General features: G+C 44.0%; 1 protein-coding gene across 6 annotated transcripts in view; it reads left to right on the top strand.

Moving 5' to 3' along the window:
• The first annotated feature begins 6,798 nt into the window (after positions 1-6,798).
• Positions 6,799-25,085, top strand: part of MTMR1 (myotubularin related protein 1) — a 58,991-nt gene continuing 40,704 nt past the window's right edge. For 5 of the 6 annotated variants that reach the window (XM_077146842.1, XM_077146841.1, XM_077146845.1 and 2 more), the window contains exons 1-2: positions 6,799-6,935; positions 11,849-11,954. In XM_077146842.1, coding sequence (XP_077002957.1) covers positions 6,799-6,935; positions 11,849-11,954 — 243 coding nt within the window. Of the gene's footprint in view, positions 6,936-11,848; positions 11,955-15,442; positions 15,519-25,085 lie in introns of all 6 variants that reach the window. The other variant, XM_077146847.1, reaches the window with a different exon arrangement.

Here is a 25,085-nt window from a genome sequence, read left to right on the forward strand (position 1 = left end):
CAGTCAGGGCTTCTCTCTCAGCTGGAAGGGCACATGGCAAACACGGCGTCATCTGCTAGATTTCTCTCCTGGCTTCCTGTTTCATGAAGCTCCCCGGGAGGCATCTTCCTTCTTCATCTCCAAAGATCGCTGGCTGAAGGACTCTCTGCTTCGTGGTGCTGCAGCATTCTCTGCTCTCTCTGAATCTCTCTGAGTCCAAAATATTTCCTCTTTTATAGGACTCCAGAAACTAATCAAGACCCACTCAGATGGGTGGAGACATGTCATCCCCTAATCCGTTTAACAACCGTTCTTAACTAAATCTCATCAACCAGGGGGATGATCCCATCACAGTCCCAAATACACAGCATTGAATAGAGACTATTCTACCTTTAAGAAATGAGATCCATATTAAAACATGGCTTTTCTTAGGGGACATACTTCCCTTCAAACCAGCACATTCCACCCTCTGGCCCCTAAAAAAGACATGTTTTTCCCAAATACAAAATACATTAATTTCATAACAATATCAGAAATCCTTAAACCTATCAGTAGCAATACAATGAAGTAAAAAATTAGAGACAGTATAAAATCTCATTAAGTCAGTTACAGGCATGGTCTGTCCTAAGGCAAAATTCTCTCCATTTGCTCTGGACCTTTGAAAACTCACAACAAGTTATTTGCTGCCAACATACAAAGGAGGAACATTCATAGGATATGTATATGCATTTCCATAGGGAGGAAGGAACACAGGGGTCACCGGACCCATACGGTTTCGAAAACCTACAGGGCAAAGTCCATTAGATTTCAAAATCTGAGAGTCATTTATCCTCAGGGCTTTAGAAAGTGGCAGTCCCACCCTTTCCAAATGCCTACGCCTGCCTCTCTCTGAATGCAACCTTGGGGGATATTGGGGAGACCACCTTTCTCTTGGCTCCACCCTCTCCAAGCATTGGGGCCACACCCGGGCTCTCTGCCATCTCCGGGGCACACGCTCAACCCCTCCATGTGGTGGCAGCCAGGCTCCCCCCAAACCCCAAGGAATGTGCTTCACCTTCTCCAAGACCTGAGGCGGCATGACTCTCCCACTGCAATGAGGTGGAAGGCCCATTCTCTGCCTTTGGGGCAAACTCACCCTCTCCACGGGCTTGGGTGGGTCCACTCTCCTGGCCCGAGGCTTCTTGACTTCAGACCTCAGCCTCCACGGTTTTGCCTCTGAAGTTATTTTTCCTCCAATGTGTCCCTTCTCTGAACCCCTCAGTCCAGACTGGCAGCAGCCCTGTTTATACAGGTCCCACAGCACTCTCGTTGGCTTTCTATGCAGTAGCCTTGGATCATGCCCATCAGACATAAGGAGTTTCCACAAATCCTTCCTGGATAATTTCATGTCTGATCCTGACTTTCTCTGAAATGGCTGGCTGGTTCCACATTTGGTTAAATCCACACTATACTCTGTAGTCTCCCTTTCTGTAGGCCCAGAATTTTCCAGGACCTCAATTTCTGGTTTCTTTTTACTCAAGAGTTCAGTTTTCAATTTATCTCTTTCCTGTCGCATTTCACTATAAGCTGCAAGGAGAAACCAGACTGCACTTTCGACATTTAATTTGGAGATCTCTTCTGCTAAATATCCAAGTTCATGGCTTTTAAAATCTGCCTTCCAGCCAAAACTACCAGTCAATTTTGCCAGATTATCTGCCATTTTAAAACAAGGATCGCCTTCCTTCCAGTTTTCAATAACATGTGCCTCATTTCTGTCTAGGGCCTCATCAGAGGTATCTTTAGAGTCCACATTTCTCCCAACAGTCTCTCCAAAGCATTCTAGGCCTTCTCTATCAAGCTTCTCACAACTCCTCCAGAATCTTCCCCTTATCCAATTAAAAAACCGTTCCAACATGTTTGGTATTTGCAAACTGCAGCAGTAGCACCCCACTCTCCGGTACCAAAATCTGTTCTAGTTTGCTAGCTGCTGGAATGCAATATACCAGAAACGGAATGGCTTTTAACAAGGGGAATTTAATGAGTTGCTAGTTTACAGATCTAAGGCCGAGAAAATGTCCCAATTAAAACAAGTCTATAGAAATGTCCAATCAAAGGCATCTGGGGAAAGATACCTTGGTTCAAGAAGGCCGATGAAGTTCAGGGTTTCTCTCTCATCTGGAAAGGCACATGGCGAACGCAGTCAGGGCTTCTCTCTCAGCTGGAAGGGCACATGGCAAACACGGCGTCATCTGCTAGATTTCTCTCCTGGCTTCCTGTTTCATGAAGCTCCCCGGGAGGCATCTTCCTTCTTCATCTCCAAAGATCGCTGGCTGAAGGACTCTCTGCTTCGTGGTGCTGCAGCATTCTCTGCTCTCTCTGAATCTCTCTGAGTCCAAAATATTTCCTCTTTTATAGGACTCCAGAAACTAATCAAGACCCACTCAGATGGGTGGAGACATGTCATCCCCTAATCCGTTTAACAACCGTTCTTAACTAAATCTCATCAACCAGGGGGATGATCCCATCACAGTCCCAAATACACAGCATTGAATAGAGACTATTCTACCTTTAAGAAATGAGATCCATATTAAAACATGGCTTTTCTTAGGGGACATACTTCCCTTCAAACCAGCACACCAGAAATGGAATCCCTTTTAAGAAGGGAACTTAATAAGTTACAAGTTTACAGGGTTCTAAAGCCATAAATGTGTCCTAGCTGAGGCATCCAGAGAAAGATACCTTGGCTCAAGGAAGGCTGATCTGGGAAGGCACTTGGCTGGCATCTGCTGGTCCTTGTTCCTAGTTCATTGCTTTCAGCTTCTGATGCCAGTGGTATCTTCTCTAAGGGTCTGTGAGCATTCACTTAACTGCTCCAGGACAAAACTCCGGGTTTCCTCTCTTAGCTTTGAATCTGCTGGGACCAGAGATTCCTTCTCTTTTGATTCTGGCTATTTCCCTGAGTCATAGCTTAGCACCTGGGCTATTTCTGTCTCAATCTCCAAACGTCTATATTGGCTGTGAACTTTTTCTAAAATGTTTCCTTTTTTAAAGGAGTTCAGTAAACTAATCAAGACCCACCTTGAATGAGTGGAGTCACATCTCTCTCTAATCAAAGGTTAATGTACACAATTGGGTGAGTCACATCTCCGCAGAGATAGTCTAATGGAAAGTTTCTGCCCTATAATATTGAATTAGGATTAAAAGAAGTGGGTGCTTCCACAAGATTGAATCAGGATAAAACATGGATTTTTTGGGGTGCATAATATTTTCAAACTGGCACACCAACCAGCTGCCTACTGGACCCCTCCATTTGGTCATCCCATAGGCACCTCACAAGGCTGCCACACAGTCTTGCTTAGGTTGTGCAGTGCACAAGACATCACATTAAGGACTTTGTAGATTTCTGACTATTAACTGGCACATGGCAGTCCCGGGTTGGGAAAATACGATCATCCACCCCTCTCCAAGACCTTGCTGGGGCTCCTGGTGCCCTCTAACACAATTTCCCAAAGTGTGGTCTGAGGTGCTTTTTAAAAATGTGGATCCCTGGCACCCTGTCCTTCCTTCCCCACTCACTAAATCATCAGAGTCTTCGATTAGACACATGCATCTGCATATTAAGGGGTGTAGCAGTCATTTTTAAAAAAAATTTATTTATTAATTAAAAAATTTAACAAATGAACTAAAACATCAACGTATATAATCAGTAATTCACAATATCATCACATAGTTGCATATTCATCATCATGATCATTTCTTAGAACATTTGCATCAATTCAGAAAAAGAAATATAATGAAAACAGAAAAAAAAACAAAAACAGAAAAAAAATTATATATACCATACCCCTTACCCCTCCCTTTCATTGATCACTAGCATTTCAATCTAAATTTATTTTAACATTTGTTCCCTCTACTATTTATTTTTATTCCATATGTTTTACTCGTCTGTTGATAAGGTAGATAAAAGGAGCATCAGACACAAGGTTTTCACAATCACACAGTCACATTGTGAAAGCTATATCATTATACAATCATCCTCAAGAAACATGGCTACTGGCACTTCCCTCCAGCCTCTCCATTACATCTTGAATAACAGGTGATATCTACTTAATGCGTAAGAATAACCTCCAGGATAACCTCTCTGGAATCTTTCAGCCACTGACACTTTATTTTGTCTCATTTCACTCCTCCCCCTTTTGGTTGAGAAGGTTTTCTCAATCCCTTGATGCTGAGTCTCAGCTCATTCTAGGGTTTTCTCAATCCGTTGATGCTGAGTCTCAGCTCATTCCAGGATTTCTGTCCCACATTGCCAGAAAGGTCCACACCCCAGGACTCATGTCCCACGTAGACAGTGGGAGGGTGGTGAGATTGCTTGTTGTGTTGGCTGGAGAGAGAGGCAACATCTGTAGCAGTCATTTTATACATGAAATTTGGAGGCTACTGCTTTAGACAGCACACTGTCTAAACATTTCATAGACGAGCACTGCACACTCAAAAGCACTTCCCATTTCCCCAGCAGGAACTTCAGAGTGCAGCTGGGAGAGGAAGTGGCCCTGCCTGTCCCCAGGGAGTAGCAGCATGGCCTGTGAATCCACCCTTTACCTGCCCCCGCCACACAACTCCACCTCAGGAGGGCTCTGGAGTCATGAGTCGTTAGGGTGACTCCTGGGAAGGCAGGATGGTCAACCCCACGAATATGGGTAAGTCTTGATGTAGGTCTTCTGGAGCAGAAGGAGGCAGGGCACATGTGTGTTGGGAGACAATTGTGTACGAATAGTTCCTGTCTCTGCACAGTGCACATCCTCTGGGCCAGTACATTCACAGCCAAGTAAGCAAGTTTCTATAGAGATATTCTCTCTCTCTCTCTCTCTGGAGGGGAAGATGTGCTGATCTCTACTGCCCTATATATGATCAGTTTCCTGGATTGGGGGTTCCTCTCTTGTGATAGCGTATGCAGGTACCGTCTGGCCCTCTATTGGTCAAAATGGGTTACAGGGACAGCTCACATTCAAGAGGATGTCAAAGTGGCAAAAGGTCACCGTGCAGAAGAACATGTGGGATGGGAAATATTATTGCAGCTGTTTTTGGAAAGCCAAGTTACATGGCGGGAATGGTAATATTTCTCCAAGAGCTGTGAGCCCTACATCAGAATCACCTGGGGCACCTGCTTAACATACAGATTGGGGTGATTCTTACACACTCAAATTTGAGAACCACTGATCTGTGGAACAAAATCCAACCTCCTTAGCCAACTAGAAGCCAGCAGGACCTTCCATGCTTCAGTGAACCACCTTTCTCGTCCTGCCTTGACTTGAGGCTCCAGTAATGCTGAATTCCTTGGAGTTCCCTGGCCCACCATCAGCTGCTTAATCCACCCCACATCTTTGTCCATAACTGTTCCTCCTGCCTGGAACCGATTGCCTTCTTCCCTTCATCCGTGACTTACTCATCCTTTAAGATTCAGCTTTGTGTCACCTTTTCTGGGACATCTTCATGACCTCCTTGGCCCCCATGGGTTGGGTTACATGTTCCCACAGCCCTTTGCAGTTGCCCCTGTTATAGCGCCAACCCGCCTGTAATGTCATGATGTATCTGTGTGTCTCCTTCACTTGACTGTGAACCTGTTAGGCAGGGATACATATGTCAGGTGCGTCTCTATCCCCTAAACCCTAAGTGTCGGAAGGTAATTGAGAAATTTTGTCAAACTGAATTAGAAGTCAAATAGTGTCACACTGCATTCCCCTTTGGCCTAATCGTCCTTGAAGAATATGATACTTAGAATATGCTTAAAATTTCACTGTTTTCTTTCTGACAAATCTCAGGGCAGCTAGGGTGCTTGCAGGCACCTGTAACAGAATACCTGACTAAAAGTGGCTACAACACCTATTTGATGATTTGGGATGCCCGGAAGCCTGCAGGAGGCAGTTCCCCAGTGCTCCTGGCGATTTTTCCTTCCTCCCAGCCACCTCCACCTTGCCAGCCCAGGCTCCTCCTGTCTTGGGTGCAAGATGGCTGCTGGGGCTGCAGCACCACATCCTCAAGGCTCAAGGGTCACCTGTCCATGGCCAGGACAAGGGGCTTCACCAGAGCCGAGCTCAGACGGCAGAACTGCTGGACATGTGACCAAAGCAAAATGGGCAGGGAAAAAAACTTAGCTCAGGAAGCAGATGGCCTAAATGCCTTCTCCATCAGACACTGGCTTGCTTCTCCTAGCGCTGATTCCTCCCAACAGAAGTTGAATGTTCCTGTCAACAAAAGCCGCAGGCGGCGCTTCCCAGGGCTGCTGGGGCAGAACAGGTGGCGGGAGGGGGCGTGGCCAGGAGGGAGAGGGGTCACCAAAGTGGGTGGGACGGCTTGTGTTTCGAGGTGGCCAGACGGGGGGCGCCCCAACCCAAAAAAACTCTTCTGGAGGAAAAACTGAGAACAGATTTGTTTGTACTCCTTGAATTTCCCCGGGTTCCCAGGCCCTGCAGGCCCGCGCGGATCTGTCCAGCTGACGTGGAGGGGCCCCTCGGGGCATACTCCCTTGGCTGATTTTGACCCCGAGTGGCCCCCGCCGTCCCCAGGTGCTCGCTGGGGCGGTCCTCCCCAACCCGGGCTGCGCCCTCCGCGCCAGGTGCGGCCTGGGGGGCGGGGGGGGGCGGTGAGGGGAAGGCCCGGCTTCCCACCCCCTCTCGCCCCGCCCCGCCCCCCGCGCCGCGAGGCCTTGTGGGTAGCGCGGCGCCTCCAGGTGACAGCTAATGGCGGCGGCCGCCTGAGGCGGGCGGGCCGTAGCGCGGGGACAGGGGCCGCCTGGCGGGGCTGCCCGGCCGCTGCGCTCCGACTGCGGCCTCCCGCGCCATGGACAGGCCGGCGGCGGCGGCGGGCGGCGAGGCCGGGGGTGCGGGCCCGGGCCCGGCGGGCGGCAGGAGGCCCCCCAGGGCCGCGGGGGGCCCCGCCGCCGGCTCCCGGCAGCCGAGCGTGGAGACCCTGGACCGGTAAGCGGGCTCCGGCCTGGGCCTGCGCCGCCCGCCCGCCCGCCCCCCGCACCCTCCTCCCCGGGCCCCCCGCGTCCCCTGCTGGCCCGGCCCGCACCTGGCTCACTGCCACCGCGCGCGGCCTCTCGCCGAGCCCCTGCAGGCCTTCAGGACTCCGGGGCTGCCACCCGGGGCCCGGGCCCCCGCGTCCTGCCCCGGGGCGGTGCCTTGGCCGTCCTTGCCCCGCCGCGGATCCTTTGGGAGGAAGTGGCCCCCTTGAAGCGTGACGCTTCCTCTCCCGGGCTTTGAAGATCCGCAGCGCGCGGCCGCGGCCTGGGGGCTCTGATGTTGGGGTTCCCAGTGGGGACTGAGGGGCGCGGCCGAGATTCCGGGACTCAAAACGCAGAGATGGGAAACTCCCCAACTGCTCCTGATGCAAGGACCTGGTTTGCCCTCCTCTGTGGGTACCCGGCCGTGGGGTTCTTGCACAGAAACCCGTACTGCTTCTTAGGCAGCTGCGGGACCGACAGACAGAGGCCAGAAGCGGGGACTGGCCGTGTGCAGCCAGGACGGCCACCTGCACGCACGCTCTGGGGCTGAGGGGTGCAGTCTCCCCGAGCCTGGGATGCTGTTTCAGTGACAGTACACTGCAGTTAGGCAGGCCGCTGGTCGGGTGGCTCAGACAGGCTCCCATGCTCATTCCTGACTGCCTTACTCATACAGGGGTGCTGAACTTTGGGGAGTTTCCGCGGCCATAGAAACAAGAAAAACTCCCTCGGTTTCTCCCTCATTATGTGATCACAATGTATTTTCATAATCACCCAAATGATGAACTTTAGTGAAGACTTCACATCTAGAACAGTACCTGTGATGGTCAGGATTTCACTCCTTGGTGGATTTTCTGTAACGTACAAGGTCTCCGTGATCCAGAGAATAATAGGAAATGCCTTGTGCTCTCTGGCTTACTGTCTAGTAGAGAGTACAAGCAAGCCAGTGACTTAAATGTGACAAGTACTAGGTTAGAGGTATTTGCAGATACACTGGGTGGGTGGGTGTCTCTGGATGGGCATACCTCAGAATCATCTCAGAACTTTTTTTAGAACTGCATGGGGCCAGGCCACACCCCTGAGGATTCTGATTCAAGATCTTCAGCATTCAAAAGCACCACACCCTCAGTTGTGGGTGGGTATGGGAAAGTGGGGTACTGATTTGTTTTGCGGCAGAATGAGGGCAGGGAGTCAGGGCAGTAAGCAAGGACCTTCTGAGGGGGCTGACATTTGAACAGAATGGTGGAGAATGAGTCGAAGTTAGCCAGGGTGTGGGCTGGGGAGGGCTTTTGGGTCACAAGATAAAAGGGACCAGAATGCAGACAACCCAGGATGGGGGAAACTGGTCAGAGAGATTTGCAGGGGTCAGATCTTGCAGAGGCTTATATGCCTTCATAAGGAATTGCACCTTTAGCTTCTGGGCCACTGCTTCTCAGAGTCTAGTTCTGTTTTACTTGCTTCAGAATCAAATGCAGTGCTTCATTCGAATGCAGATTCCTGGGCCCACACCTATTCTAGTAAGTCCACCTCCACAGTAGAGCCTGGAGTCCTGCATTTTTAACCACCACCACAGCTAAGACTAAGGTGGACCTTTCTGTCTGTCCTGGTTTACCCTTTGTGGATCATCATTATTAAAATCATCCTCCTCCAATCCTCAGTTGTGTTCCAGTTTGGATGAAAAATTCTGTGGTCACTGTAGCTGTAGTGGACCCAGAAAAGGATTTCAATCAGGCGAGCTGCAGGATCCAGTTGACACTTTAGAACAGTAACTCTGCAGTAGTGTGGAAAATGGACAGGAGGCAGGGAAGATAGTAGGTGATCAAAATGTTACTCTTTCATTCATTTGTTCTGCACATAGGAGTACCAACTCTTTGTCAGACATTGCATTGGGCCTGAATATACAGTAGTGAACAAACACACACAAATCCCGGCCCTTCTGGAACATACATTTGGTGAGAGAGGTTGACAGTAAACAAGTAAGAGGTTTTCTGTTAGACGGTGACTGATGCTGGGGGAAACAGTAAGCTGGGCAGGAGATAGGGATGTTAGGGGTATGTGCTTTGGGCAGTCATTGGAATTTTAGATAGGATGGTCAGGGAAAGCTTAAGTGAGAAAGGGAACATTTGACTAAAGGCCTGAAAATTGCTGAGGGATCCAGCCACACAGATAGTGGTAACCTCATGAGCCCCAGGGTAGGAATAAGTGCAGTGTTCAAGGATCAGCAAGACCAGGGTCACTGGCATGGGGAGAACAATAGGGAACGAGGTCAGGTCTGAGAGGCAGACGGTGGAACACTTTGGAGGCCATGGGGAGGACTCTACCATGGCGAGCCACTGGGGGCTTTGGAACAGAGGAGAACATAATCCGGAGCAGACTTCAGTAGGATCTCTCTGGCTTCTCTGGACAGTAGCTCAAAATGGGAAGGTATGGGAGCTGGGTACCTAGCAGATAGGAGGCTACTGCATAGTCCTGTGAGGATTATGGTTTAGACCAGAGTGAAGGAGCCGAGGAAGTGAGAAGTGGTCTTATTCCAAGGTATTTGACGTGTGGGAAATGGGGTTGCTGAGGTGGAGAACACTTTCGTAAGTGTGTTATAACTGTTATAAGTGGGGTGCCAGTTATATGTCTATGAGCAGGTGTGGCAGAGGCAGTTGGTTTATATGAGCCTGGAGTTCAGGGGTGATGTCGGGGCTGGAGGCATAACTTTGGGAGTCATTGGCATATAGGTGGTGCTTAAATTCATGAGAAGGAGAACATAGAGGGGTGATGGGGGCCTGGAAAAGGGAGTTGGGGTAAGAATAGGACAGGGTGGATTCTCAAGGCAGTTAACAGGTAAAAGTGACCCGACGCAGGTAATATTCAGATGTGAGGGTAAGGTGATGGGGGAACTATAAGATATGTCCCTCCCATCCAGGTTCCTGGCCCAGGGTAGCTAGGTAATTAGCTGAGTCTCTCTCTGACTTAGGAGGATGGGGCAGGTTGAATGGGCAGTGTCTGTGGTTCAGACAAGTGGAATCAGCTAGTAGGAAGTTATCATCAAGGTCAGGAGAGCCCAGGTCCGAGATAGAGAGCTTGGTTCTTCAGGTGTGGTGTGACCATATCCTGTGACCATCAGCCCTTCTCTCTCTTCTGAGTTCTAAACTCATGATGATAATGGAGCCAAGGTCCTGCGAGAGGATGTGGCTTGCTGAAGGTCACAGAACTAACTGGTGGCAGATAGATGACTCGAATCTAGTCCTCCTATCTACTAGTCCCCTACACCATGCCACTGGTGACTGTATCAGCCAGGGTGCTTTTGGTTGCAGATGACAAAAAACAACACAATCTAACTGAAGCCGCAATATACTTGGCCACAATTGGAACTAGGCTTGCAGTGTTGTCAGGATGCCTCATCTCTTGTTTTCTTTTATCTAGCTTTTTGTCTCTGAGGGTTCCTCACCGTGGCAGCAGGGGTGGGGAGCGGCATCCAGCAACTCTGGGGCACATTCACGCAGCTCAGCATTCAAGGGTTTAGACCTCCCCAAGGAGCCTGTGACGTGAGAAGGGCCAGGTCCCCAAAATAAAGAGAAGGGCCGTTATCAGCAGACAGAGAGGGGTGTGGGCAGACAACAGCTCACCATGGTCGGCAGTGGGTTCCTCCTGTTCATTTTAATCAGGGCTTGGTGGCCACAGAGAAAAAGGTCAGAGCAAGGCAGTGTAAGGAAGAGAAGTGCGATATAACCAGGCGGTCATCCTGGCTGTATCTCAAGTCAGGCTCCTCAGATTGGACCACTTCTCACCGGGTAACCTTGGATGAGCACTGGAACCTCAGTTCTCCCCAATGTAAAGGAAGTATGATCGCTTCCCTGTCTACTTCCCAGGGCCCCTGGAGCCCGGTGAGGCCATGGCTATGGAAATGCTTTGAGTCCTTTAGAACACTATGCAAACGGAAGATGCCACTTTCCTGACATTGCTGTGTTCACATATAAGATGGTTTGCTAAGCACTGGTGGCAGTGACTTCAGTCCAAGGATTCGGCAGCTAGTGATTGTGCCAGTTTCTGGAAGGACAGCCATGGTGGAACTGGAGGCAGGCCTGCCACTTTCTAGCAGGCATGTCACCTCTGTGCCTCAGTTTTCTCATTTGAAAGTGAGTTGGCTAGTCCCCGATCTGCCTTCTTGTCACACGGTGGTTGGGAGGTTCAGATATAATAATGGGTGCAGAGAGCTCTGTAAGTTGTTAGAGCCCATAGAGAAACGTAAGGTGGCATTATTACTGCATGCAGAACATCATTTTTCTAGTTTGTTGGTTATAAAATCTTATAATCAGCTTTGTTCTATTGAGTCGCTTTGATTACATTGTTTTCTAGATTTAAAAATACCAGTGTGAAGTTGAATCTTTGAAAAGCAGATGCTATAAAATACATATTAGAAAACAATATCCTTTTTGTGAAGGTACAACTTGATTTATATTTCATTTTAGAAATAATTTTCTATAGATTGTATTCAAAATGTTTATTCCATATAATTGTAATAGAGTAAAATTTCATTAAATGATAAAGAATCACAAATAATTAGTACCTAGAATCTTATATAATTTGTTGATTCATTTAAAATTAATCTGGAATGGATGGGCAGTGGTGGCTCAGTGGCAGAGTTCTAGCCTGCCATGCCAGAGACCTGGGTTTGATTCCCAGTGCCTGCCCATGCAAAAAAAAAAAAAAAATCTGGAATATAATCTTCCTAGTTGTCAAAGTTGTAGTTCTTATTAGTAAATGTAAAGATAACCAAGTGGTTGAATAGAAGTTCATTCATCTAAAAAAGAATATGTACATATATCCCTATTCAGAAATCATTTTTCTCACCAAGGTCCTATGTTAAAAAATTTTTAATGACACTATTTCTTTTAGTCCTACAGGATCACATGTTGAATGGTGTAAACAGCTTATAGCTGCTACAATTTCTAGTCAGATTTCAGGTTCAGTGACGTCAGAAAATGTTTCCAGAGATTACAAGGTAAGCAATATTAAGTGCTTGATTCATTTCCAGTATACTGAGTAGTCAAGAAACTCTGCAGATTTATTTAGCTGATAACCTGTGCAGAGGGTGACTCGAGAGGTTGCCATCAATGCTGTCGATTATACATATCAAAATCATATTTGTGAATAAGTGAAAAATCAGATAATTTAAAGACCAGGAGACCGTCTAGGAGAGTGACAGTGTATTCCTTTTTCTTTTTGCATTTATCATCACAGTTGACTCTTTTTTCTTTGTTGTGAAAATTAAAATACATACAAAAAAGCAATATATTTCAAAGGACATCACAACATTTAGTTGTAGATTTCAGTTTGGTATGGGTTACAATTACATAATTTTAGGTTTTTATTTCTAGCTGCTCTAAGATATTGGAGACTAAAAGAAATATCAGTATACTGATTCAGCAGTCATACTCATTTGTTAAACTCTACTTTCTCTGTATAACTCCACCATCACCTATGATCTTTCTCCCTCTCTTTAGGGGTATTTGGGCTATGCCCATTCTAGCTTTTTCATGTTGAAAGGGGCTGTTGATAATATGAGATAGGAGGATGGAACTAGTTAATATTCTGGAGAGGCTGGACCCTCTGCATTTCGGTACTTATCTGGTTCAGGGACCCATCTGGAGGTTATAGGTTTCTGGAAAGTTACCCTAGTGCATGGAACCTTTGCAGAATCTTATATAACAGCCTAAGTATTCTTTAGGATTGGCAGGAATGGTTTTGGTTGGGGGTTGGCAAGTTATAGTAGGTAGCAATGTCAAACTGAAGCTTGCATAAGAATGACCTCCAGAGTATCCTCTCGACTCTATTTGAACTCTCTTAACCACTGATACTTTATTAATTACACTTCTTTTCCCCCTTTTTGTCAGGATGGCATTGTTGATCCCACAGTGCCAGGGCCAGGCTCATCCCTGGAAGTCATCTACCATGCTGCCAGGAAGACTTTTACCCCTGGATGTTATATCCCATGTAGGGGAGAGGGCAATGATGTCACTTGCAGAGTTGGGCTTAGAGTGAGAGAGGCCATATCTGAGCAACAAAAGAGGTCCTCCAGAGGTGACTCTTAGGCATACCTATAGGTAGGCTAAGCTACTCCGCTACATACATAAGCTTCACAAGAGCGAGACTCAAGATCAAGGGCTCGGCCTATTGATTTGGGTGTCCCTAATGTTTGGCACAGTATCTGGGGTTTCCCGGTGGTAGAGTTTAATAGTTCCATAAGTTTTCTCCCATCCCTCAACGGACTTTGCCAATACTTCTTAATTATCTGCTTAATATACTCTGGGATGTATCCAAGTATTACATTAAGCTATACAGGATTACAGTCCCTCATTCTGTTTCTGGGTTCCCTGCGTTTGGATATGTTTAAAATGATCTATCCAGACAGGTTGAGTTAGATTATGTGCTACAGAAAATTTAGGTTCTGGACATAATAAAACTTTCTTCCTTTGGTTTCAAGAGTAGGCAAAGTTCTAAAATACAGGCAATGTCTTCCTTACCCCTGTATTCGAAATTATCTTAATCGCAACCTGTCCGGCTTCATTCTTATTCTCTAAATACCAGGTTATATATATATGAAATAGCCCCTCAAAGTCCAGAAATAACAATTACCACTCCAGACTAAATGTGACTGCTATAAGAGCTTGCAATCTAAGCCCTGGTTTTCTTATAAGTTTTTTCTAAATGAGATCATACAATATTTGCTCTTTGTTTCTCTCTTATTTTGCCTCACCAAATGGCCCACAGGTTCATTCATATCATTGCATACCTCACAACTTCGTTCGTTTTTGTAGCAGCACAATATTTGATCATATGTATGCACCATTGTTCACCAGTCTACTCAGTCACTGCATCTTTCAGCCACCTGCATTCATTAGGCATTATGTATAATGTCCAAAGTCCATAGTCCACCAACACTCTCAATTTTAGATAATTTCATTGTTCCTAAGAGACAGATAGCCAATAAACACACCCTCACCAAATAGAAAATCCAGACCTCCCCCTAACTCTTGTCCCTTCCCCCCATTATGTACCCCTGGTATTGCTGTGGTACTGTTGATGCTTTCCTGTTAAACATAGCCCATAACATGCAATAGCAGTTTTGTCCCTGCCCCTTGGACTTAAACACTCTTTGTAAATGAATCATATATTTGAAGTAGTTCTTGGAAGAACTAATTTATATTTCTAGTGTTAATCAGTGGGATACATAGGTCTATACAGCCACTTTCAATCTTGTTTACCTTCGATATGGTAATATTACTTATAGACTCACAAGAGAATGACCTTCGCTTCCATCTGTTCCTCACATTTGAGTTCAACCTCATTAGCTAATGTTCATCCATCTGTAGCTTCTTTCTCCAAGTCTCCTATGTTCTATATTATAAGCCTCTGATTATACCTTTATGCTGGTCATAAAAGTGGAATCATACAGTATCTATCCTTTTGTGTCTGGCTAATTTCACTCAGCATTATGTCCTCAAGGCTCATCCGTCTTGTCATGTGCTTCAGGACATGACAGTATGTTTCTTAATAGATTTCCCTGCTATCTGTTTTTCACGTTAGCCGACAGCATAGGAGGGCTCTTGATCCTTAAGTCCTGCTGGGCAAATCCTTAAGTCCTGTTGGGCAAATGCACTGTCTCTGGGAGGGTAGCATTTGCTGCATCATCCGTGCCTGGGGGTGGGGGTGGGAGGCTATTCACTGAGCAGTCACTGTCCCCACCTTAGCTGATAAACTGCCGTTTTCAGCACTGAGGCTCGAGGTTCCATATTGTCAGAGAGTAACTCTCAGGTCTTAGAGGGATTTTCTTTGCAGACAATTAGGAGTTAACTGTAATGTTTTTGTTATTGTTGACTAGTTGATAGTATTGTTTGGGTTCTGTACAGGATTGAATGTTGACTGTGTGCATAGCTTTCTAACCTTAGTAGGTCACACTGAATCTGTACTTTAATACAAAGTAACTGAGTTTCTTTGATTTTAGTTTATTTACAAATAGACTGTCTTTGTTTATTTGCCCTGTATCTAAGTCTGGAAAGTTGGTATTAAATTTATAATTCAGGTATTGTTCTAGTTTCTTCGAGGAGAGAGGTTTTTTTTTTTTTTTTAATAATAATAGCATAAAAGTTCCTCAACCACAAGGATAATTTTGCATGGTACTTATAAAGCAGTTCTTAAAATCAGCACAACTGAGATGGGCCTTTGGAACCCCTGTGGTATGGAAGCCAGTACATAGGGTCAGCCCTGAAGGTCCAGATCTAGTTCCTTGAGGATTTAAATTTTCAGTGATCAGTCAGTAATGCTTGAAATTATCTATTATGTAAATATCTTCCTTGAAATATACACTTAATTTGGGAGTTAATTCTATAATATGTTAAACTCAATATCAGTAATTAAATGGGAGCAGGTGTTTATATGGGACAGAGTTTGCCTCTTCACCTGAAGTACTGATTGTCCTCTGAGTTGCAGGCTGCTGAGAGTGTGCATCCTCACCATTGTCACCATCCTTCTCAACCATCTAACATACACAGGGCTCCACGGTCAGGTAATACTTTTAGATAAATCATCTATTCAAGCTTTAAAACAACCCAGTGAGGTAGCTACCTTTATAATCATTTAACATATGACGGAACAGAAGCTCAGAAAGATTAAGTAACTTGCTTAGCATCATAGAGTTAGACTTAGGGTTTGGAACAGGTCCTGCTGATTGAAAAGTCAGAGTAATTTTTTTTTGTCCTGATCCCCTTTCTACTATTTTTCAAAATGTCATTCGGTCTACCTGTGAAAATGCAGGTTCTTCGACACCATCTCAGACTTGGTGAATGAGTATCTTTGAAGGTGGGGACCAAGTGCCTCATATGTTTTTTATGCACAGTAAAATTTGGAAACCACTTCTATAGGCTTTCTAGGTATATCTGCTGAAATTGGTGATGGGACCATTCATATCTGGTACATTCCTACAGATCTGAATAATGAGCAATTCACCTTAGATGTTGGAAAACAATTGTTTTATTATTTTATTTTTACACATACCATAAATTGATGGTCAGCCCAGGGTCAGATCACCCAAATTGAGGCACATGAGATGAGTATGATATGTCCTGGGACATCTTTAATTGTAGTAGTTATGTATTTCAGTGTGTATTAGAAAAAATTAGCACATCACGGTTTGTGATGTAATGGATCTTATTGCTTAAAGCAGGGCAAAGTATAAAAAAGTAGATTTAGTGGTGTGATGGTGGCTCAGTGGCAGAATTCTCACCTGCATGCTGGAGACCTGGGTTCGGTTCTTGGTGCCTGCCTGTGCCAAAAAAAAAGATTTGCTGTCAATATAAAGCTAAATATTAAGAAGATAATAGCACAGATGGTATGCAGGTGCAACAGGCAAAACTTGTCAAGGTGGTATGTGAAATGAAGAGTTTGGGAAACACTGTCCCAGCTGAAAGAGTACATAGCTATTATGTCAAATTGTGGATCAACTAAATAGATAAATGTATGCTTTAGTATCAAGTCATCCTGAAGATTAGTCTGATATTTAAGACTACTAGAAGTACCCTGCTTTACCCCATAGCCAAGTCAAATTGCTTTCATTTTTCCTAGGCTAACAAGCAGTAAAAAACCTCTCAACAAATTTAAGAACAAGATCTGAATGTAATCTGCTATAGATAAGACAAAATAATACTGTTAATAAAGGTAATGAAACATTTTTAGGAGTGATTAGTACAAGTGACACAGTTGATCACAGCTTCCATTGTTTGGAAAGTTGAGCTAGACCAATAAAAAAAAAACATAACAGAGTAGTGAAAACAGTACTCAAAGGCAGGCCACGGTGGCTCAGCAGGCAGAGTTCTCGCCTGCCATGCTGGAGACCTGGGTTTGATTCCCGGTGCTGCCCATGTGAAAAAAAAACAGTACTGCTTAGTTTTGCGATTTGTAATCTTTCTGAGTCTCAGTTTCCTTAACTGTAAAGATAAGAGGGATTGGACTAGATGATAAGTCTTTAAATGCCTTTTTTCCTAGAATATTCTTCAATTCTCTTTTGTCCAAAAGGATTTGATTTGGGCCAGTCTTATGGAAATTAGGCTGCTATGGTTTTAGTGTGATCATCTTCCTTCCTCTCACTCCACTGCCATCATCATCACTTCTCTCTTAAAGAAGAGCATGGAGATGGTCATATACTAAGTTTACTCATTTAAACTAGTTAGTATTGTGGTTAAATTCTGAATCCTTAACAGTAATTTCCAGAAGGGCTTTGAGTGAAAGGGGAAGGGTATGGGAAAGGCTTCATTATGGTTTAGCTATGTGTTAGTTAGTATTCCTTACATTGAGAGTACTCTCTTTTCATAGAGAGTACTCTATGAAAGGGAAATTGGAGCATGAGCTTTCAAAATCCATTGTTGTTGGCCTAGCCTCATGACTTATTTGTTAAATCAGGACTTGCAAATCTCACATGCCTACGCTGGATGGTTAACAAGCTAGGCAGGCATGGGGTCAGGGGCTGGGGGCTATGAGGAACTGGAGAATACAGTATGCCCCCTAAAGGCAATTAAATTAAGAAACAAACCTTCTACTGCCTGTTTATAACCACAGAATTAAACGGCTAGAAAAATACTATCCTGTCTCCCAGGGTTACTTATGAGGAAGAATTACTTCTTTAAAATGTCAAGATTTGGACTTCTGCTTTGGGAAGATGCAATAGACATACTTCCCCCTTTTTTTCTTATAACTAAGAACTCTGGACACTATCTCTAAAATAAACATAAGAACACCCTGAAAAGCAGAGAGAAGGCAGACTGGCTAGGAATCTCAGGACCCAAGGAACAACACGGTAGCAAGCTGTCTAGGTTTTGTTTTTGCCACATATATCCCAGACTTGTTGAAAAAGCCAGCAACCTGGAAATGCCAATGGGTATAGACAAGAAAAGCCTACACTCTCTAGCCAAAGGACCAGGAAAAGGTCAGCCTAGCCAAACAGAAACTGAAAACATTTATACACTAACCACTCTACTCCAGCCAAACACCACAGAGAAAACTGTGACCACACTCACCCTGCCAGCAAAGGCCAAGTAGGGAACTTAGATTTATACCCTCACTGAGCTGTGACAAGGCACCCCAAGCCCCACACAGGGGTGGTGTTAGAGAAGACGGGTGAGGGGGCTGGGGCTTTCATCCCTGCTGGGTGGTAACCAGGCCTCCTCCCCTTAGTGTCAGTGGAGACTCTACTAGGAGCCTGGACTCCCACCCGCATTTGATGGTAATGAGGCCACCCTTCCACTGGATGGTATAGGAGGAGGCCTATTGGACAATCGTGATTTGTGCCATTGTCTAGCAGTAATGAGGCTATCCTGTCCACTGTGTGTTAGTGAGAGCCATTTGGGGAGCAGTAATGGGGCACTCTTACCCCTCCCAGCCAGAGAGGCTCAGTGGAAGCCCAGTGAGGAGCTGGGACCCCGACCACCGCCCTGTAGGACTGAAGTACCGTCCCTTGGGTGTCAGTAGAGGCTGGCTTGGGAATCTGAATTTCTACTCCCCACTGGGTAGTAACAAGGGAGTGCACCTCTTCTGCTGGAGCAGTGTCAGAGAAAGGCACCTAAAACAGGAGGTTTAACTAATATCTGGAGTCTCATAACATGATACCCAATGAAGGCAGGAAAAAGAAAACAGGGAAACCCAAAACAGAAAGAACAAACAGAAAAAGAGAAATAAAATGACAGATTTAAGCTCTGACATTAAATGTAAATGGTCTAAAATATACCAACTGTATTAGTTAGGGTTCTCTAGAGAAACAGAATCAACAGGGAACACTTGGAAATATAAAATTTATGAAAGTGTCTCACGTGACCGTAGGAATGCAGAGTCCAAAATCCACAGGGCAGGCTGTGAACCCAATGACTCGGATGGCCTGGATGAACTCCACAGGAGAGGCTCACCAGCCAAAGCAGGAATGGAACCTGTCTCCTCTGAGTCCTCCTTAGAAGGCTTCCCATGATTGGATTTAGCATCACTAATTGCAGAAGATACTCCTCTTTGGCTGATACAAATGGAATCAGCTGTGGATGTAGCTGACGTGATCATGACCTAATCCTATGAAATGTCCTCATTGCAACAGACAGGCCAGCGCTTGCCCAATCAGATGAACAGGTACCACAACTTGGCCAAGTTGACACCTGTCCCTAACCATGACACCAACTAAAAGAGAGTAATGTTGACTGGATTTAAAAACAGGGCTCAGCTATATGCTGTCTACAAGGAACTCATGTCAAATATAACAATTTGGGCAGTTTGAAATTAGAGCCACTGTGGAAGACAGTTTGGCATTTTCTAAAAAAAAAAAATAAGTTAGCAACTACCACATGACCTAGTAATTGTACTTTTGGGCATTAGTTCCAGAAAAATGAAAAGCTGTGTTCACACAATATCTGTTCTAGTCCAAACCTGGGAGCAACCAAGATGTTCTGTAATAGGTGTATGATTAAAAAAGACTGTTGTACATTGATACCATGGAATACTATTCAGCAATAAAAAGAACTGTTGAAACATACAATAACTTGGATGAATCTCCAGGGAATGATGCTAAGTGAAAAAAGCCAATCCCAGAAGGTTACTTAATAACAAACTTATAGAAATGGAGAACAGATTAGTGGTTGCCAGGAGTTAAGAGTGTAGGGGTAGAAGGGAAGTGGATGTGGCTATAAAAGTGCGACACAAGGGATGGGTCCTTGTGGTGATGAAATTGTTCTGCCTCTTGATGGTGTCAGTGTCGGCATCCTGGTTGTGATGTTGTACTCTAATTTTGCAATATCCTACCACTGGGGAAAATTAGATAAAAGGTACATGTGATCTCTCTGAATTATTTCTTACAATTTCATGTGAATCTACAGCTGTCTTAAAATAACATGTTTAATTTTTAAAAGTCAAGATATTTATAGTCTGGTGAATAATTCTAAATTGAATGTAAAATAAATTTTTGATTAATATTTATAACAACTCATGATATACCAGTATTATTTAAATGAAAAATATAGTTATGCTACTATTATTTAATTTTGTTAACTAAAATGGTATCAACAATTACACTTCTATTAGTTTCAATTACAAAAAATGGTATCAACAATTGCACTTCTATTAGTTTCAATTACAAATATACTTATTCCTTTTGGAAGTGAAAATTGGGGCTAGCATACCTCAGCAAGAATGGAATTGAACTGCTCATTTGCCAGTTTTCTTGGAGCGCTTTATAGAGTGATTTAAATAGACTGGGTGGGTGTCTCAGCCCACGTGTGACACAGGAGAGTTCAGGCATGGCTAGTCTTCTGTAGACCAGGATTGTGTTTTGTTGGAAAAATACTTCTTGGAAAGTGTATCAGGAAGCTCATTTGACTAATTGAGAGTTTTTCTGGGGCCTGTCCTTGGCCTCTGACTGAGGTTGGCTGGTAAGTGCAAGCTGTGTAGTGAGCTCCTACAGAGCATGCCCAGCTTTACTACAGCAGGAGGCACAGGCTCCTGACCTAACAACAGTCAGATCTTCTTAGGGTAAAACTCCTTCTTCTTAACTTATTTTAAGTTTGCTTGCCAAAGCAAAATTAGTTTATTTATACACTTTATACCTAAAACAGATGAGTGGGGTTTTTTACTCCAATATTATTTACTGTGTTTTCTTGAAAAGAAGCCTTTTAGAGACTTCTAAGTAATGAGTTCAAAGATCTTTGTACCCATCTTTTTTTTTTTTTAATTTTTTTTTTTGCATGGGCAGGCACTGGGTGTACCCATCTTTAATGAGTTTAGAGAGAGCCCATTTATTTAAAAAAAATCTGTTTGACTAATTAGAATTGTCTTATATGGTTTATTGAAAAAAATCATGAAATTTGGAATCAGAGCAAAGCATGAACTAGCTGCCTAGTGAGTTACTTATACGATGTCCTCATTGTATAATGGGTATCACAGCAGAGGTTTCATGTATTAAATGAGGCAGGATATATATGAAGCACACACAAATGTTCATTGTACATTATTACTTTGCAGAAGTTTATATGATCTGTCAAAGCAAATACAATTGCTGGACTCTAATCCAATTCTATAAACATGTTCTGGGCACCTATGAAGTGCAAGGAGCTGGGCTTGGCCTGCATGGAATTCACAGTAGAGGAAAGAGACACGTAATTATGGTACAGGCTGGACTGTGGTGAGTGTTAAAATAGACCTGTAAACAGTGTGGTGGGAGGAGTGTGGAGGGCAGGGTGGAGCATTCTGGGTACCCAGACTTCCTTGGCCACTAGAATAAGAGGAACCGGTTTAGGTGGGGCTATGTCACGGTCAGGAGCATGTGTGCTCAAAAGCCAAATGGCTAGGGTTTGAATCCCTTCTCTGTTGTTGCTGGCTGTATGACCTTGAGCAAGTTACTTCACCACTTGTTGCCTCAGTTTCCTCATTTGTAATTTGGGGAAAATAGTAGTAACTCCTTCTCAGGGTGGCTTAGAGGGTAGAGGAAACACATGTAAAGAAAGCATTTAGCTCAGTGCCAGGTGTGTGGGAGGCCTTCAGTAAAGGCTTGTTATTGTTGGTATTAGCTGTGTTTGAAAACTTTCTGAAATACTTTCATGCTGTTGGGGATTTAGGGTGTCAACTGTTCCCTTATCAAGAATTAACACTCAGGAGCCAAACAGAGTGAGACCCAAATATCAGCTTTCTTGATTGATGAGAGCAGTCTTGGAGGACATGGCTTAGATGTGGGTACACAGTGGGCTGCCTCATCTGTCATTGCAGAGTTAAACACTCACCACAGGCAGCGTGGGACAGCTATGGCTTCTCCTTTGGGGCAGGGCCCACACGGGAACTTGCTGCTGTGAGTCAGCTGGCCAGACCAAGTGGTCTGGAGAGGCCCCTGGCCATGGCCGCAGTGGAACCAGAGGGCAAAGCAAAGGAGTATTAGCCCCAGCACAGACTTTTATACAAATTCAGTTGTGGTGCTTTTTCTTGATTTAGTGAACAACATTTAGAGTGTGGTAAAGGCAGGTAAAATTTAGTTAACTTCAGGGCAGTATACTTGCTTTCTTAAATAGATTAGGACCATTACTTTTTTTTTTTTTCAACACCATCTCATAGCTTCTTGGAGCATGTAGGAGTTGAGGAAGGGGATGTGGGGCAGGTTAAGATAGTTTGTGGTATAAGTTGGGGAAGCTGAGATGGGGCACCTAAAAAAGGTTGCCTGAATAGTACAGGTATTAACAACTCCCACTTGAGTACTTATGCCACCGCAGGCATCGGTACCTTAACCAATTTAACCTTCCCAATAACCTGTGAGGGAGGTACACTTAGCACCCCCAATTTAGAGAAGAAGAGGCCAAGATTCTATGAGATTGTAGGGTGGAGCTGGGATTCGACTCCAGAACTCATTCTTTTAAGCTTTATTCCTATTTGTACCACCCTCAGCTCCGGTTTAGGAGATGTTCCCTGAAGTCTCCCAATGAGGTTTAGATAATCTGACTCCTAGGGTTTTCAGACCATGTCAAGTCCCTGGAGTCATTTGGTTGACTCCCCTCATTTCTTCTGTGAAAAACCTGAGGCTCCAAGTGCATTGGTTGCAATTGGTGAACCTATAGACTGAAGTCTTTAGGTAACATTAGGGTTCACTCTTGCTGTCACATGGTTCTGTGGGGTTTGACAAATGCATAATGTCATTTATTCACCATTACAGTGTCACACAAGATAGTTCCACTGCCTTAAACATCCCCTGTGTGCAGCTCTTCATCCTTCCCCATCTCTCTTGAACCCCCTGATTTTTTTACTGTCTCTATGATTTTACCTTTTCCAGGATGTCATATAGTTGGAATCACACAGTATGTAGACTTTTCAGACTGGCTTTTTTCACTGAGTAATATACATTTAATGTTCCTCCATAGCCTTTTGTGGTTTGATAGTGCATTTCTTCTTATCATAGAATAATATCCATCACAGTTTATCCATTCACCTTTTGAAGAACATCTTGATTGCTTCCACTTTTTGGCAATTATGAATAAAGCTACTGTTAGCATTCATGTGCAGATTTTTGTATGGACATAAGTTTTCAGCTCATTTGGATAATAAGTAGGGCCGTGACTGTGGAATCACATAAGACTGTGTTTAGCTTTGTAAGAAACTACTAAACTGTCTTCCAAAGCGGCTGTACGATTTCTCATTCCTTCCCAGTGATGAATGAGACTTCCTGTTGTGCAGCAGCCTTACCACTATTTGGTGCTGTCAGCTTTGGGGATTTTATCCATTGTAATAGGTGTGCAGTTGTATCTCATTGTTGATTGTTGGTTTTTTGGCCAACTTTTTTTTTTTTTTTTTAACATGGGCAGGCACCAGGAATCGAACCCGGGTCCTCTGGCACCGCAGGCAAGCATTCCTGCCTGCTGAGCCACTGTGGCCCGCCCTTTTGGCCAACTTTTGATGTATAACTGTTAAAAAATAAACTGTACATATTTAAAGTGCTCATTTTGATGTTTGTACACACTCATGAATATGTACACACTCATGAAACCATCACCACAATTAAGTTAATAAACATGTCCATCTCCCCACCCCAACACCCCCAGAAAAGACAGGTTTAAGCTTCTTAGTCTAAGAACTTTGGAACTTACGAGTTTTAATCCTCTTTGAGCTACAGCATCGCTTAATTCAGAATACCTTTTTCTGCAGAAAAATCACGCAGAAAATACAGAGTTTTCATATATCTCACTATTATTAACACCTTGTGTTAGTGTATATTTATTACAATTAATGAAAGAATGTGATTATAATTGTACTACTAACTGTAGTCCATGGTGTACATTAGGGTTCCCTCTTTATGTTGTACCATTCCTATTTTTTTTAGTTTTTATTCTAGTAATATTTATATATTCTAAAATTTCCCCTTTCAGCCACATTAAATATATAATCCAGTGCTGTGAATTATGTTCACAATGTTGTATGGTCATCACCACCATTCATTACCAAAACTTTTCCATTTCAAGAAGTATTTTCTTCTAATGATGATAGTGATTTTTAAAAAATGTTTTTTATTATAAATATAACAAATATACAAAAAAGCAATACATTTCAACATTGTAGCAAGTAGTTATAGAACAGATTTCAAAGTTTGGTATGAGTTACAATTCCACAGTTTCAGTTTTTCCTTCTAGTTACTCCAAGACACTGGAGACTAAAAGAAATATCAATATAATGATTCAGCAGTCATACTCATTTGTTAAATCCTATCTTCTATGTTATAACTCCTCCTTCTCCTTTGATTCTCCCAATCTTTGGATAATTTGTGTTATGCCCATTCTAACATTTTCATATAATTCTCATTTTGATAATGTGGGATGGGGGATGGAACTAGTTGATGTTCTGTGGGTTTCAGGGCTTACCTAGCCTAGGAACTATTTGTAGGTTATAGGTTTCTGGAAAGTAAACTTAGTGCATGAAACTTTTGTAGGAGCTCAGATAGAGACCTGGGCATTCTTTCAGGTTAACAGGAATGGTGTTGCTTGGGGTTTAGCAAACCATGGCAATTAGCGATATCCATCTAGCTGAAGCTTGCACGAGAGTCACCTCCAGAATACCACAGTGATGTTTTTTGAAATCTATCTCTTTGCATTCATGTGATTCTTGTCTATTCTGAGTAAAATCTGTGAAGTTAATAAGAATGTCTGGTGTTGTTTTTTTTTTTGTCATGTTTTTCATAGTACATATAATGGTTGATTATAGAATTTTAGACTTTGGAATGGGGAGCAGAGACAATTAAAAGTGTTCCCCAGATGACTTACCACTCTTCACTGTTCAGAAGTCCCATTCTGTGGACTGTGTGCAGCCAGGCTTTCCGAGTGTGGGCACTGCCTGTTCAGAGAGGACTGCAAGCTCGGGGGCGGGAAAGGTGTTGCTGAAGCCGGTCCTCGATGTCATACGGCTTGGCCTCCCCTCCTGCCTGGGGCCGCCTTTCCCAGGCAGCAGGGGCTGGGCGGCCTCCCAGGAGGTACAAGTTCAGTGTCTCATGAAGGAATTAGAAATACAATTTCAGTAGAAACCAGGTTGAGATTTGTACTTAACTAGGTTTCATGATACCATCGATGTTTTAGCTGAGCTGCTTTCT

This window comes from Tamandua tetradactyla, chromosome X, assembly GCF_023851605.1.
Source record: "Tamandua tetradactyla isolate mTamTet1 chromosome X, mTamTet1.pri, whole genome shotgun sequence".
NCBI lineage: Eukaryota > Metazoa > Chordata > Mammalia > Pilosa > Myrmecophagidae > Tamandua > Tamandua tetradactyla.